This window comes from Pteronotus mesoamericanus, unplaced genomic scaffold (assembly GCF_021234165.1).
Source record: "Pteronotus mesoamericanus isolate MK-2021 breed Mesoamerican mustached bat unplaced genomic scaffold, CSHL_Meso_final scaffold_85, whole genome shotgun sequence".
Lineage (NCBI taxonomy): Eukaryota > Metazoa > Chordata > Mammalia > Chiroptera > Mormoopidae > Pteronotus > Pteronotus mesoamericanus.
The window spans coordinates 60,226,035-60,243,359 of NW_026555329.1; the positions used below are offsets into that span (position 1 = coordinate 60,226,035).

At 34.6% G+C, this 17,325-nt stretch overlaps 1 protein-coding gene across 9 annotated transcripts in view; it reads right to left on the bottom strand.

Annotated features, from left to right (window-relative positions):
- The window catches only part of CADPS2 (calcium dependent secretion activator 2), a 561,256-nt gene that overhangs the window by 309,830 nt on the left and 234,101 nt on the right, over positions 1-17,325 (bottom strand). For all 9 annotated transcript variants that reach the window (XM_054564129.1, XM_054564128.1, XM_054564130.1 and 6 more), the window contains exons 4-6: positions 17,044-17,124; positions 9,884-10,120; positions 3,516-3,637 (exon numbers count right to left, since the gene is read on the bottom strand). In XM_054564129.1, the coding sequence (XP_054420104.1) occupies positions 3,516-3,637; positions 9,884-10,120; positions 17,044-17,124 (440 nt within the window). The remainder of the gene's footprint in view (positions 1-3,515; positions 3,638-9,883; positions 10,121-17,043; positions 17,125-17,325) is intronic.

The window sequence follows — 17,325 nt, forward strand, 5'->3', positions numbered from 1 at the left end:
TTTGAAATATAAGATAGCAAAAAACACCAAATCAGAATAGCAAAAAGAAAAAAAGAATAAAAAAAAAAAAGAATTGTGTAAGGAGCCACTGGCACAACTTCAGGTGTGCCAACATTTGCATCATGGGAGTATCAGATGGAGCAGAGGGAGCAAGATATTGAAAATCTATTTGAAAAAATGATAGAAAATTTCCCTAATCTGGTTGACATAGAGGCCCAGGAATTACAGATAGTCCCAAATCAGATGAACCAAAAGAGGCCTATGCATAATTGAAGTGTCAAAGGTTAAAGATAGAGAGATCTTAAAAGAAGCAATAGAAAAGCAGTTAATTACCTGCAAGGGAGCTCTCATAAGGCTGTCAGCTGATTTCTCAAAAGAAATTTTGCAGGCCAAAAGAGAGTGGCAAGAAATATTCAAAGTGATAAAAGACAAGGACCTACAAGCAGCAAAGCTATCATTTAGAATGAAAGGGCAGATAAAGAGCTTCCCAGCTTATTTAAAGAAAAAGCTAAAGGAGTTCATTACTACCAAACCAGTATTACATGAAATGTAAAAGGTCTTCTTTAAGGGAAAAGAAAGATAAAAAATATGAAAAGATAGGAATAAAATGGCAATAAATACAAATAAAAACTTGACTCTAAAAAACAAAATAATTAAACAAGCAGAACAGAAACAAACTCATAGGTTCAGAGAATATTTTGACTGTTGCCAGATGGAAGAAAGGTTGGAGGAATGGGTGAAGAAGGTGAAGGGATTAAGAAGTACAAATCGGTCATTATAGAGTAGTCATGAGGATGTAAAGTACAGAATAGGGAATACAGTCAATTATATTCTAATAACTATGTATGGTGTCAGATGGGTTCAAGATTTATTGCGATGATAATTTAGCAAGTTATATAATGCCTAATTACTGGGGTGTACACCTAAAACTAATTTAATATTGTATGTCAACTGTAATTGAAAAATACAACATGATTTCTTTAAAAAGTAAATTATTCTTGAACCAAAATAATCTTTATTAAGGAGGACACAGTTGGTAGACTCACTGATTTTAAAAACTGGTTATCAAGATAATGTGATATTAGCATAAAGATATATTTATATGCATCAATGGAATAGAATTGGGAGTCCAGAAATAAACCCAAGTATCTATGATTTCAAAAGGGTATCAAGAACATTTAATGGGGAAAGAATAGTTTCTTCAATAAGCCGTGTTAGGACAACTGATTGTCACGTACAAAAGAAAGAAAGTGGACTCTTAGATCATGTACAAACACAGGGGTAAACCTTTGTGACCTTGGTTTTGGCACTGGATTTTTAGATATGATACAAAAGCACAAGCAACACAGAAAAATACGTAAATTGGACTTAATCAAAATTTTAAAACTTTGTGCTTCAATAGACGATATATGAACAAAGTGAAAAGACCCTCGAAATAAAATAAAACATTTGAAAACATTATGCCAATCATGAAAGAGCATATATTATATGACTCCATTTTTCTAAAAATGTCCAAAATAGGCAAATCTAGAGAGATAGAAAGTCAATGAGTAGTTGCTTGGGGCTGGGTGATTTGAAGTTGATAAGTATAGAGTACAGAGTTCTTTATAAGCAGTAAATATGTTTTAAAATTCACTACAGGTACACAACTCTGTGAATGACTAATACATACTACGATACTAAAATTGCTGATTTAAAAAAAATTATTATTTTAATACAGTTGTCCCAAATTCTCCCCTTTGCCCTCCTCTGCCCAGCCCACCTACCACTTCCACAGTCAATCCCCACACTGTTGTCTTTGTCCATGTTTTACCGATACACGGTCTTTGACTGGTCCCTTTCTCTTCTTTCCATCGTTACCCCCCTTTCCCCTCCCCTCCTGTTGCTGTTAGTCTGAAGTAGCTGATCTTTAAAACAAACACACACCAAACCTCTCCCTTGACTCCCTATGTCCTTTTCTCTCTCACAGCCTCCTCATGAGAGGCTTTAACCTCTTCAAAGAGCTGTTTATCCTCATTATTTTCCCTTTACTGTCACGTTGTAAATCAAAGCTCTCTGGCTGCTGGAATAAATACCACACCCTTAAATATTTACTATGACTAAGTCATAAAAATAAGTTCAAGCAGTTGGATTAATAAATGCTGAATGTGTGCTACTGGGCACTAGGATATGAGATCAAATAGGACAAGCTCCCTTTTCTCAAGTGAAAACACAATGGAAAATAAACAGATGAGATACACATTTGTCTGAACATTAAAAAGTGATGAGCCAGAAAATAACTGCTTCCCATTGGGTTAGCTAAAGGGAAAAGTTCTTCTCAGGGAGTGATGTTTAGTTAAAATTCTCAATACCAAGAATCCAGCCAGACAAAGATAAAAGGGAAGATGACTGCAGGTAGAGGGTAAAGCAGGTGGAACAATGCAAATAAGTTGATGCATTTGAGGAACTGTATGAAGTCCAGGGTGGCTGAGTAGTAGTGGACTGGGGAAGAAAGGGCCAAGGCGAGGTCCCAGAGGTAATGAGACTGGTCAGGGGCAGACTTGCTGGGGTGTATGAGAGAGGGTGAGAAGTTGCAACTTGATTCTTCTCAACTCATTAACACTCTGTGCATATCTTCTCTCTTGTTACACTTAATCCTCTGTATTCACCCCTTAGACTATGTCTGCCCTAAAGAAAATAAGTTTCATGCTGATTTTCATCTTCAGGGCCTAACTAGTGCCTACCCAGGACCTCAACAGAGGTTTCCTGAATGAACAGGCCCCATATATCGATGCAGTGATAAAGTAAAAATCCTAAATCCTGTAAGTCCTGCAAGAGATTTTGAATAAAGTTTAAATGGAGGAAAGAAAAATTCTTTCTAAAGAGTGTACAAATGAAGGCCAATCAAGTTTTATTTGAATTCCTTAGGCCAGTCTGGTTATATCAATCAGAGACTAAAGTTTCCCAAATTTAAATCAGCTAAACAGAACATCTTCTAAACTTAAACTCATTTCCAGAATTTGAAACATAAAACTGCACGCAAAGAACAGGCTTTTTTTTTTTTTTAAATCTCTGATTACTGCACAGGAGTTATTAGCAGGTCCTCTAATTCAAGCCTACTCCTGAAGTATTCCAACTCATTGTGCAGAATCTATTTCCCTCAACTTCACCATGGAGCTGTAACACATAGAAATAGAAATGCTATTAGGTTACAATTCTAATAACTCAGACAGGATCTAGCACAATCTTTTAAGTAACATCTAATAATGACACATGTTATCCTTATAAGTGACTTACATTTTATTGCTTATTAATTGGCTTCACATTTGCATGTTGGGTTTTCTGTTTGTACTACACCGTATTCTGCTACAATTCTAATTGTAACACTATTATCCAGAAAGGCAAGCACTGATTCTAACACAGCTGAGACAAAGCTGGCCAAGTACCATTTCAGAGTGTCAAACCATAAAACTGCAAATAAATGAAGCACGTTTCTTTGGGAGGAAAAAAAAAAAAATGTTTTCCAGCTGGCTTACTGTGGCCTTGAGGCTTCCGCCTGGTCTGTCTGCAGTTTTTCTCCTCCTTCCACTTCCATTGTGCAGTAAACAATTCGATTGGGAGCAACTGACTTCAAACCTTGCACTTCCATTATGACAATCTAAAGAGAAGAAAAATTTTAAATGACACATCAAGCTGACAACTTTTAGCTATAGAGAGATAGCAGCATAAACTACAACTGGATAGACCAACTGAAAAAATTATCTGGTAACATCAATGGAATTTTATTTTCCTAAGAATCCACATCTATTCATGTTAGGGATAATAAAAAACATTCTGAGCAAGGCTGGTATCTAAACAAATAGCTTCTGACAGTGATTAAAGCAAGGTTACAGTCTCTAAATATAACCCCTAGGGAATTCAGTGAAATTTAAACTCAGATCCTTAAACAATTATGGCAACTCTTTATGAAGTAAAGCAAAATTACAAAGGAAAATTCAGTGCATTTGATGAAAGGAGTGCACACTGAGTTTCACATAGTGTTACAATATTTATTACTAGCAAACACTGCCACCATCATACCAATTCATTGATATCCATATGTGACAGCACCAGAAATCTTCTGTACTCAGACTAGATGACTGTTTATAAAAGAACTTTCTAAGGAAAATTAAACTATTTAATTTTAATTATTATAAAAAGAATTTATAAAAGTATTTATAAAAAATTTTCTTTATGGCCATTTCAGGCAGTTCAGTTGGTTAGAGCATCATTCTGATACCAAGAAGGTTACAGGTTCAATCGCCAGGCAGGGCACATACAAGAAGCAACCAGTGAATGCATAAATAAGGGGAACAACAAATCATCATTTCTTTCTATCTCTCTCTATTTTATAGCCCCTGCTTTCCCTCCACCTGTTCCACATACAACCTCAATCACATCTGATCATTTGTTTTTCACTAGGTAAAACATTAAACTATACAATGTCAAGAACATACAATGGAATAAGAGAGTCTATTCAATAAATGGCGTTGTGAACATTGGATAGATATGTGCAAAAAAATGAAACCAGAACAGCTTCCTACACCATAAACAAGAATAAATGGATTAAAGACTTAAAAATCAGACTTGAAACCATAAAAATCCTAGAGGAAAATATGGGCAGTAAAATCTCAGACATTCCTCATAGAAATATTTTTTTCTGATAGATCTTCTCAGGCAAAGAAAACAAAAAAAATAAACAAATGGGACTACATTAATCTAAAAAGTTTTTGCACAGCAAAGGAAACCATCAACAAAATGAAAACACAAACCACTGAGTAGGAGAACATATTTACTGACAACTGATAATGGGTTAATATTCCAAATTTATAAAAACTTAAAAAACTCAACATACACACAAAATAACAAACAATCCAATTAAAAAATAGGCAAAGGACCTGAAGAGACACTAATTTAAAGAAGGCATACAAATAGCCAGTAGACATATGAAAAGATGCCCAATGCCACTAATCATCAGAGAAATGCAAATTAAAACCACAATGAGATGTCACTTCACACCTATCAGAATGGCTGTCATCAATAAATCAACAAACAAGGTTTGGCAAGGACATGGAGAAAGGGACCAGTCATGCACTGCTGGTTGGAATGCAGATTGGTAGAGCCACTGTGGAAAGCAGTATGGAATTATCTCAAAAAATTAAAAATGAAATTGCCTTATGACCCAGCAATTCCACTTCCAGGTATTTATTTGAAGACACCTAAAACACAAATTTGAAAGAATATATGCACCCCTATGTTCACTGCACCATTATTTACAATAATCAAGATGTGGAAGCAGCCCAAGTGCCCATAAGTAGATGAATAAATAAAACAGCTATGGTACAATTACACAGTGAAATACTACTCGGCTGTAAAAGAAGTTTACCTATTGCAACAACATGGATGGACCTGGAGAACGTTAAGCTAAGTGAAACAAACCAGTCAGAGAAAGACAAGTATATGATTTCACTCACATGTGGAGTCTAATGAACACACTGAACTAACAGGCAAAATAGAGAGAAACTCGTAGACAGGGAGCTCACTGACAGCTCTGCGGGGGCGGGGGCTGAAGGGTGGAGGGGTTGATTAAAAAAGGAAAAAAAAGAAGCTATGATTTTGTATTTTCATAAAAGACTGCCAATCTTACAAGATTCTTGATGGATGTACAAATAAAATATTATTTGCCATAGTTTTTTCACTTTAAACTTGAATTGTGAAGTTCCCTAAATTCTCAAATTTCAATTTATAAAATACATTCTATGGCATTTTAATAAACACACATTCATTTCCAATTGATCTCATGTTGTATTTGTATAAACAAGACAAATAGCATGCATGCTATGTAGCTACCAAAATCTCTACCAAAGCATCATCTATATCATTTGCTAATCATTTAATACATTGTAAAAGCCATAATACTTTTCACAGAGTTGTGATATAAATATTAAGAATAAGGTCTCAAGAAACAAACCATCTTAAAAATAACTTCTTCCTTTCAGCTCTGGTATAACAGAAGTGTTATGTTTTTAAATATAAATGTAAATTGTTTTTTTTTCATAAAAATATACAGGAACATGATCACCAAAAATTAAATAAATAAATAAATAAAGGTTAAATTCAAGATCATTTTCCTTCCTCAACCAAACCTTTTGTCATTTTTTTTACATTGAAATGCATAGCAACATATGAGTAAAAATAAGGACTTAACAAAAAACAGACAAAGAGAATTAATGGAGAATTAATAGGTATTGTCTTTCACAGCTGCTCTAATACTCAAGGAAGTTGGGGTAAAGTACTAAAGCTTGGTTAAGAAAAATAAACAAAAAAGTTATACATTTTTAATAAATCAAACTTACTGTTGGTAATATTAAAACTCATTAGAACCTTCTACAAATAAAGAACCAGAAGCTGAGACCAAAAAAAGCCACCTACATATCAACTTACCACGATGACTCTAAAGACTTCTTAATTCAATGATAATTTTTGATGGTCACTTAAAATGTATGAAACAAGAGAGCTGTATACCACAAAAGAAGTCTAGAAATCGTGACGCCATTGGCTCATGTTTGGGAACAGGACTGCTTGCACTGCATCTCGTTCTGTGCTGTGTACAGCAGCCAAAGTGGCAAGAGAGAAGAAAGGAAGCATCTGCTTGACACTATTTCTGTCACCTCTGTTACCAGCTACTGTAAACAGGACCTCTTAAAACATACAACTTGTGAAACCTCATTCTGCTCCTCAAAACAATACTCCCGTCTGTGCCAGCAATGTTTTATCCTGCAGAATTGCCACTTTCAAAAGATGTAACTTCTGTTATGAATCCATACACATAAATAAAACAGCACAATTCCAAAGATCTAATTGCCAGTCTCGATCATTAATGATAAAGATAGCCAAGAATTTCCATGAACCATCAAATTAACCTAAATTTAGGTAACTTTCAAACCAATTCCCAGCAAATCTAGATAATGGAACTACAGAAAATAAAACTGATCTGTTTCATCTTTTCTCCCCCGATCTCTTTGTGACTGATGTAATAAGGATAAAATAGACAAAGCAATCTTACATGCAAAAAGAAGGGAGGCATATACAAACTATGAAACTAGAAAACATACTTCTCAATAATTTATTTCCCAGGCTTGTGCATGCTGTGAGAAAATGAAGCTGGGCAGTATGGTGAACAGGGAACAATATACCTCCAGATAAAGGAGGAGTCAGGAGGTCTGCCAGCCTAATACCAGTGAAAACACTCTATATGAAAATCAAAGGCATTCATGTCACTGATCCAACTCCCTTATAACATAAAGACTGATAACTTTACAGATGAACATTTGTTTTCCTAGCCTTACTTGAATATATAATTTTAACATACTATTGATGGCTTACTGTTTTGTGGCTGAGCTTATCTCTTGCTTTATTATTCTCTCTGAAGTTTTCATGATCGAAGAGACCTAAAGCAATCTGGTATAGCTAAGGGATGCCTTCTGATACCATTAAAGTCCCTAATTCAATAAATATTTATTAAGTCAACTGTGGGCTAGAAACTGTTTTTAGGCTCTTGCAATATCTCAATAAACAAAAAAGAAAGAAAAACAAATATAAAAGACTTCACCTTCCTGCAACTTAGATTCTAAGTAGAAAGAATCAGATAATGAGTAATAAACATAATAAATAACTGAATATGTCAGGTAACAGCTGTGGCAAAAATTGAGCTAGGTAAGGGAATAGGGAGTGGTGGGAGAGGGGAAGAGTGGGAAGCAATTTTAAAAAGTAAAATTTGAAGAGTTTTTCAAATCTGCACTTATTCCCTAGACTCAGACTTTAGTTCTTAAACAAGACTCCTTTCACACCACTGGACCAACTCTAAGCCTGACTGATGGTATGTGAAACCCTTACACTGGATTAATTACTTGCCTTTCAGAGTTTCTTATGCTAAATTTGAGGTCTGAGGAGCAAGGCTTGGAGAATGGGCTGGGAAAATTATTCCATTTCGCTGGGCTCAGGTTACAGGCCCTGGGGTAGAAGAGCACCTACTCTATTCTCTCAGGAGTCCTACAGAGAAGCTCTGTGTAGCCTGCTCTTCATGTGGTTTCAGTTTATTACTGTACATGTGCCTTCTACTTAAAATACTGTGGGTACTAGGCAATAGATCCATATTGGGCTACGGCAGAAAAATATCTGCCTTCTATGGACACAGCAATAAAGCATACCAAAACAATTTTATAACTATGTAAGCTTCTCATACCATGCAAAAGTTTTAACTTCTATTCTCCTAAGACCATTTTAATGTTAACTCAAGAACTCTGTTTAACATACTGGCAATAAAATTTAGAATAACAATTCATAGTTTCAGTTAAGCACTACCTCACCCGTGTAATTGTATTTACAAAAGAAAATCCAAAATTCATAAGAAGCTAATTATTTGTGAATATTTGAGATTTGCAAACAGAGAAAATGTTTTGAACTGTTCTCAGTTCTGAGTGCTTATAGAGGTTATGGTAGAGTTAATCATTACAAAAAATAATTTGCTTCACAAATTATTAATGAATTTAAATGTCATGCTGTAATTAAGTAACTGATTTTGTTTCATACAAAAACTTTAAAAGGGGGGTAGGAGTTGGCGCTTTACATTTTAATCAGTCGGAAACCTGAGGCAGAAATGATAAGGAAATTCCCATGTAAGATACCATGTGTAGTTTCAAAGTAAATATCCCTAGGTTAAGGTGCTAAAGAGACTGAGAAGAAACCTAGTAGATAGGAAAGCCATTTGGCAAAGTCCTAAAGTAATCTGAGAACTGTGTCCTGATTGAGAAGAAAAACTCATATTGCTACTCTGACACCAGATTTAATGTATTAACCAACCAAGAAATAAGTGGAGGAAAAAAAGTAAAAAAGCAGGGATTTGCTTTTTCTGCTATAAACTAAGCAAGCCAAGTACAGGAAGATTTCAACAACGAAATTTCAAATTGTAACTCCTAAAACTCCAGGGCACTTTTCTTTGTCGATCATCAAATTCAAATAGCAGTACTGGGAACAAGCAGAGAGAGAATGCAACAATATAAGGAAGGAGCTACAAAGCTTTAATATAATTTTTGAGAGAGCTACAAATTTCAGCTTGATATTGCTAGAGTGTGTGTATATTGGATTTAAACCCACACATATATATATGTGGATTAGTCCATATACAGAGATTAGCAAAGAAGAAACGTAATCCTGAAGACAGGTCACTGCAGTAACAGTATCAGTATCTGGTTTCCAGTGATTTTCATGAAAGTGATGAAACTGGAATCTTGAAGAACACGTTTTTAAAGTCATGACATTTATTTTGGTTCTTTATAATATTTATTGTACTAATCATGAAATTGAATGTTCTTAAAATGAAGAATTCTCTACTTGTCATCATCTGTATGTGTCCAATATTGTGCAGTACAGCTGGTTTATGTGATTTGATTCTAGAAACATGATCTCATAGGGGAAGTAGACTAAAAAAAAAAAAAACACACAACAACCTGAAAGCTTGAAAGGAGTTCCCAAATTACAGAGTCCGTGGTTTTATGTTTCAATCCTATTTCCACCCAAGTGGGTTTTGGTGTTTCCTTCAACAATAAACTTACACTAGCGTAAGTTGACTTAAAAAAGACTTGACTCAAAAGTTTTATTATTTTATTATTTAATCCTAATACGGCTGTTATGTTTAAAGGACAGTTTACATTAATTTGCATTTACAACCTGATTGCCTTGCAAATGAAGAAGAATTTAACTTCTTCAACTGTCTTAACTCTGAAAGGTTACCATGAAGATCAGCATAAATTACCTGCAGCCTCATTTATGCTGTCACAGGTGAGCAGGGGAGAAAGCCACTTACCTCTAAGGTGAATGACAGCACCACATCAGACTTTGAGAGCTGAATCTCATTCTCATCTCCTATGTCCAAAAATGCAGAATTCTGTGAACGTTTTAGTTTTTGCAATTTAAACTCTGGACCACCTTTTGAAACTGGAAGACTTTCCAAATTGGCCATTAGCAAATTCACTGAAGACCGCAACTCTTCTATATACATATTCTCCATTTCTTTTGCTACAAATTTGGGGAATTTTCTTTCCTTGAAAATAAATTTTAAAATGACAATGTTACACAAGTCATATTTCCAGCTTATCATAAAACACATTTTGTATACATTGATGCTTAGAAAGATGTATTGCATCTATTTTTTGAAAGCCTCAGACTCTAGCAATTTTGATTATACCTAAAGGTACATTATATAGCCTATTGAGGATCATTATGGTACAAAAAGAATAACATTCATAGATTTCCACATTACCTGTATTTTTGAAAAGGTATTTCCTTAAGGGATAAACAAACTTTGAAAACATACATGTAAGAAGTTTTAGTGTACAGATGAATCTTAATTACCCACCACTGTTAGCTTCGAAATGCTTGCAGTATATGGCCTATAAGAACAATGTTAATTATACACTGCTTTGATTTTTAGGAAAGAAATATTTTAATATCTTTCTTTCCATAAATGTGCATTGTCTGGAGGGTGTGCTTTTTATAAATAAGCATTCAAATGTAAAAAACCTATAATATTAAATAGCAGTACAGTCATATTTCTAAAGTTACTTAATTTTCATGTTGCACAAATGTGTCAAAATCCCTTTTGGCCACAAATTCAGATTTTTAGTAAAGGTTTAGAGAAATGTGAGTTTAAAACAGAAAGCCAATTCATGGTAAAAGCTCAAAGTAAAAAATGGAAGTAACAATTCTAAAAACAACAGAATTTTAAAGATTCTATTTTTTCTGAATTACATGAGCATTGCCGTTCAACCCTCTATTTCTGTGATCAGACTAGTTTCTTCCACTCAGTTAAAAGCACTTTCCAAATATTGATATTTATGTAGATATTGTGAGAGATTGCCAAATTACTCTCGAAGAAGATTATATACACTTTCATTCCCACAAATAGTCAATGATATTTCCTCGCTGTTAGCTCTGTCTTTAATTTTTGACAATCTGGCACTTAGCCCTTCCCTCTTAAAGATAAAGGGTGTGGAGCTTTAGAGCATCAAAATGCCATGTAACATAACAACCACCATGCAAAACTGGCTGGGGATGAGAAAAAAGCAGCCATCTTTCAAATGGTTGCCTCAAGCTCCAGAAAGTCAATGCCTTTACTACTATTTCCTCTGAAACACCACCCAAATCATAACCTAAGATGTGCATTTCTGTATGACTGGACCACATCCAGCATGCGCTCATCAACCTGCAGCTAGTCTCTGACTCACCTGCACCAGTTCCTTCTTGGGATGGAAAGAACATCTGGTACCACTTCTCAGATCAGTCCCAGAGTCTCAGGCCACCTGTTCTGCTTCCCCTCTCTGCCACCCCCATATAACCTTCACATATTTCTCTTAAAATAATTTACATACACTCAATACTAGTACTGCATATTTATCATCAGAGTGATGAAATATCTACATTGATAATTAACTCTCCCAAGGAAGATTAAATATCCTTTTAATTAAGTATCCTTTTAATATTCCTCTATAGTTTTAAGCAACATCCCAAATCAGTAAGTATGCATCCACAGGAAAAACACTTAAGTACTCACTTATAGAATACCTTGATTTCCTTTGAAAAAAAATTAATGTTTTGGAATTATTTTTCTGTACATGCACCAGAAAAAAATAAAAGCAGAATAAGCCATAAAAACTGATTTTTACATTTGTGGATCAACTTTAAAAGCTGTCCATGTCCAAAATTCAGAAATTAAGGCAAAAAGCTAAGGGAACCGGTCTTTTCAATGACATATGGGGACAAAGGCCATCCAAGGATATCTGAGGAAAGGTACTCAGTTCAACTTTCTGTTTACTATTGATTAAAGGTCCCAGATAGTGAAGGTACAAGTTACCTTACAGAATTTTCTCTGAAAAACATACAAATTATCTGTGTCTGATGGATAAAATAATCCAGTGGTCACAGTTTAAATCCTAGTTGGAACTTAATCATTTTATATCTCTATGAATCTTATCTTAACTTTGCTCCAAAACATCCAGTTTTCAAATGCTCTTCTGACAAGTTTTAACATTTAACTAGCTTGCTTATTAATTATGCTTTGAATTAAGTCTTTATTGTATGTTCACTTTATATTTGTATTAGAGTCATAATTAACTAGCTTGCTTATTAATTATGCTTTGAATTAAGTCTTTATTGTATGTTCACTTTATATTTGTATTAGAGTCATAATTGTGCCTTTTAAAAATTATATTTAAGCAAAGAAAAGGCAAATGTATCACATGTGTGAAAGTTTGGATATGCCTTTTTTTTTCACATTTTCAAGGAAAGACAGCAATTAGCACATAAAAAATGTATTCTTATTTAGCTCTAATTAAAAATACTTCATTCACTATCATTTTTCAATGAGGAGGCTGGCAGGAACAACCAAAACTTGAATATTTTGTTAGCATTTTCAAATTTTTCAGGAAATGGACTGTACTTGAATTTTTTCTCTTTGAAAAAAGGTGACAACTTTGTTTTAATTTGTTTAATGCTTTGAGGTTTATTATTCATCAATTTTACTTAACCTGCTTGTATTGCCTCTTTCCTGGAAACAGGACCAATTATATATCAGACAAGTATATATGTTAAATTTGAACTTTTAAATTAAAACAGCATCAGGAATAGGGTTATTTTCTACTTCAACCATGAGTCATATAACCACAAAGATACCCATAAAAAATCCTCTGTTCTATGGACTCTATATTTTACTGTAAGGAAATACATATCATAAACAAAATCATTTCAAAAGGTAGAAACTGATCAATGCCAAGGAGAAAAAGTCCAGGTGGAGACATGGAGTGGAAAGGTCTTGAAATGTAAATAGGGTGGTCAGGCACAGTCTCAGTGAGGAGATGACCTTTGAACATAAAAGTAGATGAAAGTCTAACATGATTACTTTTATATGTCAACTTGGCTGTGTGATGGTGCCCAGTTGTTTGGTCAAACACTAGTCTAGATGTGGCTGTGGAGGTATTTTTCAGATATGATTAGCATTTATAGTCGGTAGCCTCTGAGGAAATCAGATTGCCCTTCAATATGGGGGTGAGCCGCATCCAATCAGTAGAATGCCATAAGAACAGAGACTAAAATTTCCTTAGGAAGTAGCAATTCTAAATACTGTAATATCAAAACCTTACTTGAGTTTCTTGCTTACTGGCCTGCCCTGTAGATTTTGAATTCAAGACTAAAAGATCAGCTCTCACGAGAATTTCAAGCCCACTGCCTTTCCATACAGATTTTTGACTTGCCTGCCCCTAAAACCATACAAGCCAATTCCCATAAATTAAATCAATCAATCAATTGACATTTCTCTCTGTATATATATTTATATAGGCATATAAACACACACATATCCTTGTATACATATATATGTATTGTGTGTGTATGTACACACATAAAATTATATCTATACATCTTTTATACATCTATATCTGTGTCCAGAAAAACTAAATCAATAGGAGATCACATATCTATATTGTGTCTGTTTCTCTGGAGAACTCTAATTAATATAGGGAGCAAAAGCATGTGAATGCCAGTGGAAAACAACTGCAGGGAGGGGAAGTAACCAGGGTAAAGACCCTGTGGCAGGAAGACCAAGGAGGCTGACACAGCTGGAGTGGACTGAGCCAAAGGGAGAACTTAATGGACGACAAGGTCGGAGAAGTTGTATAGGCCAGATCATGCAGGGCTTTGCAGGCCACTGTAGGAACTACTTATTATTTTACTATCCGTGATATGGGGAGAGGGTTTTGTGCAGAGAATCATGGGCTGCCAGGTTGAAGGCAGAGGTGGAAGCTTAGGAGCCTAGCCGAAAGGACAGAATGATTGTTCAGGTGAGATCCAACAGTGACTGAACCAGAATGGAAGGTGGAAAATAGTGGTAACTGTTAAATTCAGGAAGTATTTTGAACATAGATGCAAATGATTTCCTAATAAATTTGACATGAAGTATGAGAAAAAGAAAGGCGTCAAAGATGACTCCAAGTTTGTGGACAGAGTTACTGGAAATAGAGAACTGCCAAGAACTGGCCTACCATGACCACTTGCCTGAAAATTGTAACCACCCTCTCTGTTGTATTTTCCAAATAGCAAATGATCACCTTCCACAATTCAGTTATATGGCATGTTCACTGCTTATTGTGGGGCTCTCTCAATAAAATTTAAGCTCCACCAGGACATGGCAAAAATATTTTTGTCTGGTTTTATCCAAAGATGACTACATTTGTCTGGATCCATCTCAAGTGCTTAAAACAGTAACTGGCTATTTCAATATGTATTCAATAAATATTAAGGCTCCAGTATTCAGGTTCCAAATGTTTAAATATAAATTGTCCAATATTATATACATAGGAAACAATAAAGATGGTTTTGACCACACATCTTTCTGGCCCAGTGCACTTTTTTTTTTCTGCTTCCTAATTATGCCTTTGCTGAAATATTAAAGTCAATATTTCTATCCCTTGAAAGAGATTTCTGCCTTGTGCTTTTATTATATTGTGTTGTTGTGCAGTAGGAGGCGTTACTGACTGCCAACTATTAACTCTTTATACACATTTTTCAGTTTATCACACTGAAGAGGCAGCAGGGTCTAAGATGGGGGCTGGGCTCTGGAGTCGAAAGACAAGGGTTTGAGGCCCGCCTCCATCACTTACTTGCATGTAATCTTGGTGAAGTCAATCATCTCCTTGTCCTAAAAATAATTTCATTATATCATCTGCTTTTGTGGGTTAATAGGGTTAGTGTAAAGACATAATCCAGAAAGATCAGTAAGTTATAATTAGCCTTATAAATATTTTATGAAGATGGCTTAAATTTGGTGAAACTGAATTAGAAAATAATTAAACATGCTCTATCTGCAATGTCAGTAGTTTACTCAACAAAAGGCATCTTGTCTTTTTAGTGTTTTTTTCCCTCTGATCCCATGGGCTTCACTTCCTTTTCCCCATTTTCTACTTTATCACATTTCTGATAAAACCATCAGGGTCCCCTCAAAGAGAAGTCTCTGCTTGTGCATCACTGACTCTTCTATTCTGACTTAGTCCAGAGGTTATTAACAAACATCCTCCTCTGCAAACATGACCACGGGAACCTGTCAAAAGCTGTCCCTTCTGTTCCATTAACCCTCTAGAAAATTATCAAACTTTATTTTAAAGCATCATATATTCAGCCAGGCCACTGGAGAAGCAAGTTCAATTTATGAAAAATGTGCACAGCCTCAGGTACAATCTACAGAAAGCAGGCAACTTACAAATGCTCAACACACGGTCTTGCCCCATATTGCCTGGCACATACCTCTGGATTCTCCCTTAGCCTCAGGTCTTTAAGAAAAGTGAATGCTCTTCCAGTCAATTTAGGCTAAGGTTTCAAGGAAAGTGTTTTTGTTTTTTTTCCACTGAAGTCTCAAAAAGCCTCAAGCTTCTTGATTTCTATCCGATGAAGTCCATCTTCAAGTCTCTAGAATTATGTGGTGCCCCTCTAGAAATCCAGGAGATGGTAACATGGCATACTGTCCTGCCAAACACTGTCCTTTTTGTGACTGAACTCATTAGCCCCCAATTCATATCATCCTCTGACTTCTCTTGTCTAGATTCTTCCTTATGAAGGGGTGCGAAAAAGTAGGTTTACAGTTCTTCGGATGGAAAAAGGGACAGAGGTTATGATGATTACAATAGTGAATAAACTCTGTTTCATGTACTCACAACTGTAAACCTACTTTTGCTTAAATCTCTAACTTGGTTTTTACAACTTACTGTCATCTCTATTACCCAATTTCTCTTACATTTAAAAATTTTTTTTACCTCCAAGTTTTCAACTGTTTCTCTACTTTGTTATTTAATAAACACTTAATTAAAAGCAATAGTATTCTTAAAACTTATAGATTCAAAAATACATATTTTCTTTGCAAAAGAACAAAAATGCAATTGTTAAATCAGTATGAAGTGTGTCTTCTCTAGTGTTAAAAACTTCAATTTCTTGATTTGAGAAGTGGTTATATAATGTGTATGCACATACATAGGGCTAACTAAAGACCTGTGCACTGTAGTGTGTGTGTGTATATATATGTGTGTATATATATATTAGGTATTTTTATATTAAGTATATTAGGTATATATATATACACATATATATACACACACACACACATATATATATAAAATATCTAATTTTTTAAATGAAGAAAAGTCCCTAAAGAGAGAAGGTTGTGCAGAGAGACAGAGGGTAAAAGGGAGAGAATCTATCCATCAAATATTCATTTTTGCATAGCACAAAGGGCAAAATTACTTATTCTCAGAATAATCAATAGCATTATAACCTCAATTATAATTGGGAGTCTATTGGGAGAAATGAGAACTTTGGTACCACTGAAGTAAATTAATGTACCCATTTGAACAATTAGACAATGGAGTCCCATTCTCTCTAATACATTTTATATATTAAAAAGAAATTCATGGCTTTTGTTTGAAATCTATTTTATTTATAGAACACAGTGATCGCACAATAAAATAACTACTGTATTATATTGAACACACTATCTGCCAGACTCTGTACTTACACTTCAAATTGCATTTTTCATACACTCAAATCATTCAATCAAATATTAGTTGACACTACTGTGTGCCAAGCACTGTGCTGGACATTTTGAGGTATAGTGTACAATTTCACAGAAAGATTTTTTTCCCTGATTATGTTATAGTCAGTGCAATATTAAAATTCTTGTAAATTAGGCCGTTTGAGAAATTTGGGCATTGTTTTAAGAATAAGCTGCAAAAGTTATCATTGAATTTAAATATTTCACATTTGCTGTGTTCTGATAATATACATTCAGATATTTGGGCTTCAGAGGTATGCATGTTGAGGGGAAAATGGTAAAATTATGCTGACTTTACTTATGCAAAATTCTTTCTGCTCACAGAAATCTAATTAAAGAAAGAAATGTTGTATAGTATGTCAAAGTTAATAATTTACCTTTGCCATTTTCTCTGCCATTTGCAACCGACCATCAAGTTCCCTCCTGATCTGGGCTGCTTGTTCATCTGCATTGTCCAGCTTAAAAAAAAAAAACCAACCCAGAAATTATACATATGCAATTACTTAATTACAGTGACCTACGGACTAAAGCAAAAAGTAAATGACTCAAAACATTTTAAAATAAATTTTCTCAGCTACTTATTGAGAAGAGAACAGAGAAGACTGTTTAATTAGATTGGCAGTCCAATTAAATTTCTTGGGCACTTATCATTGTGTTTT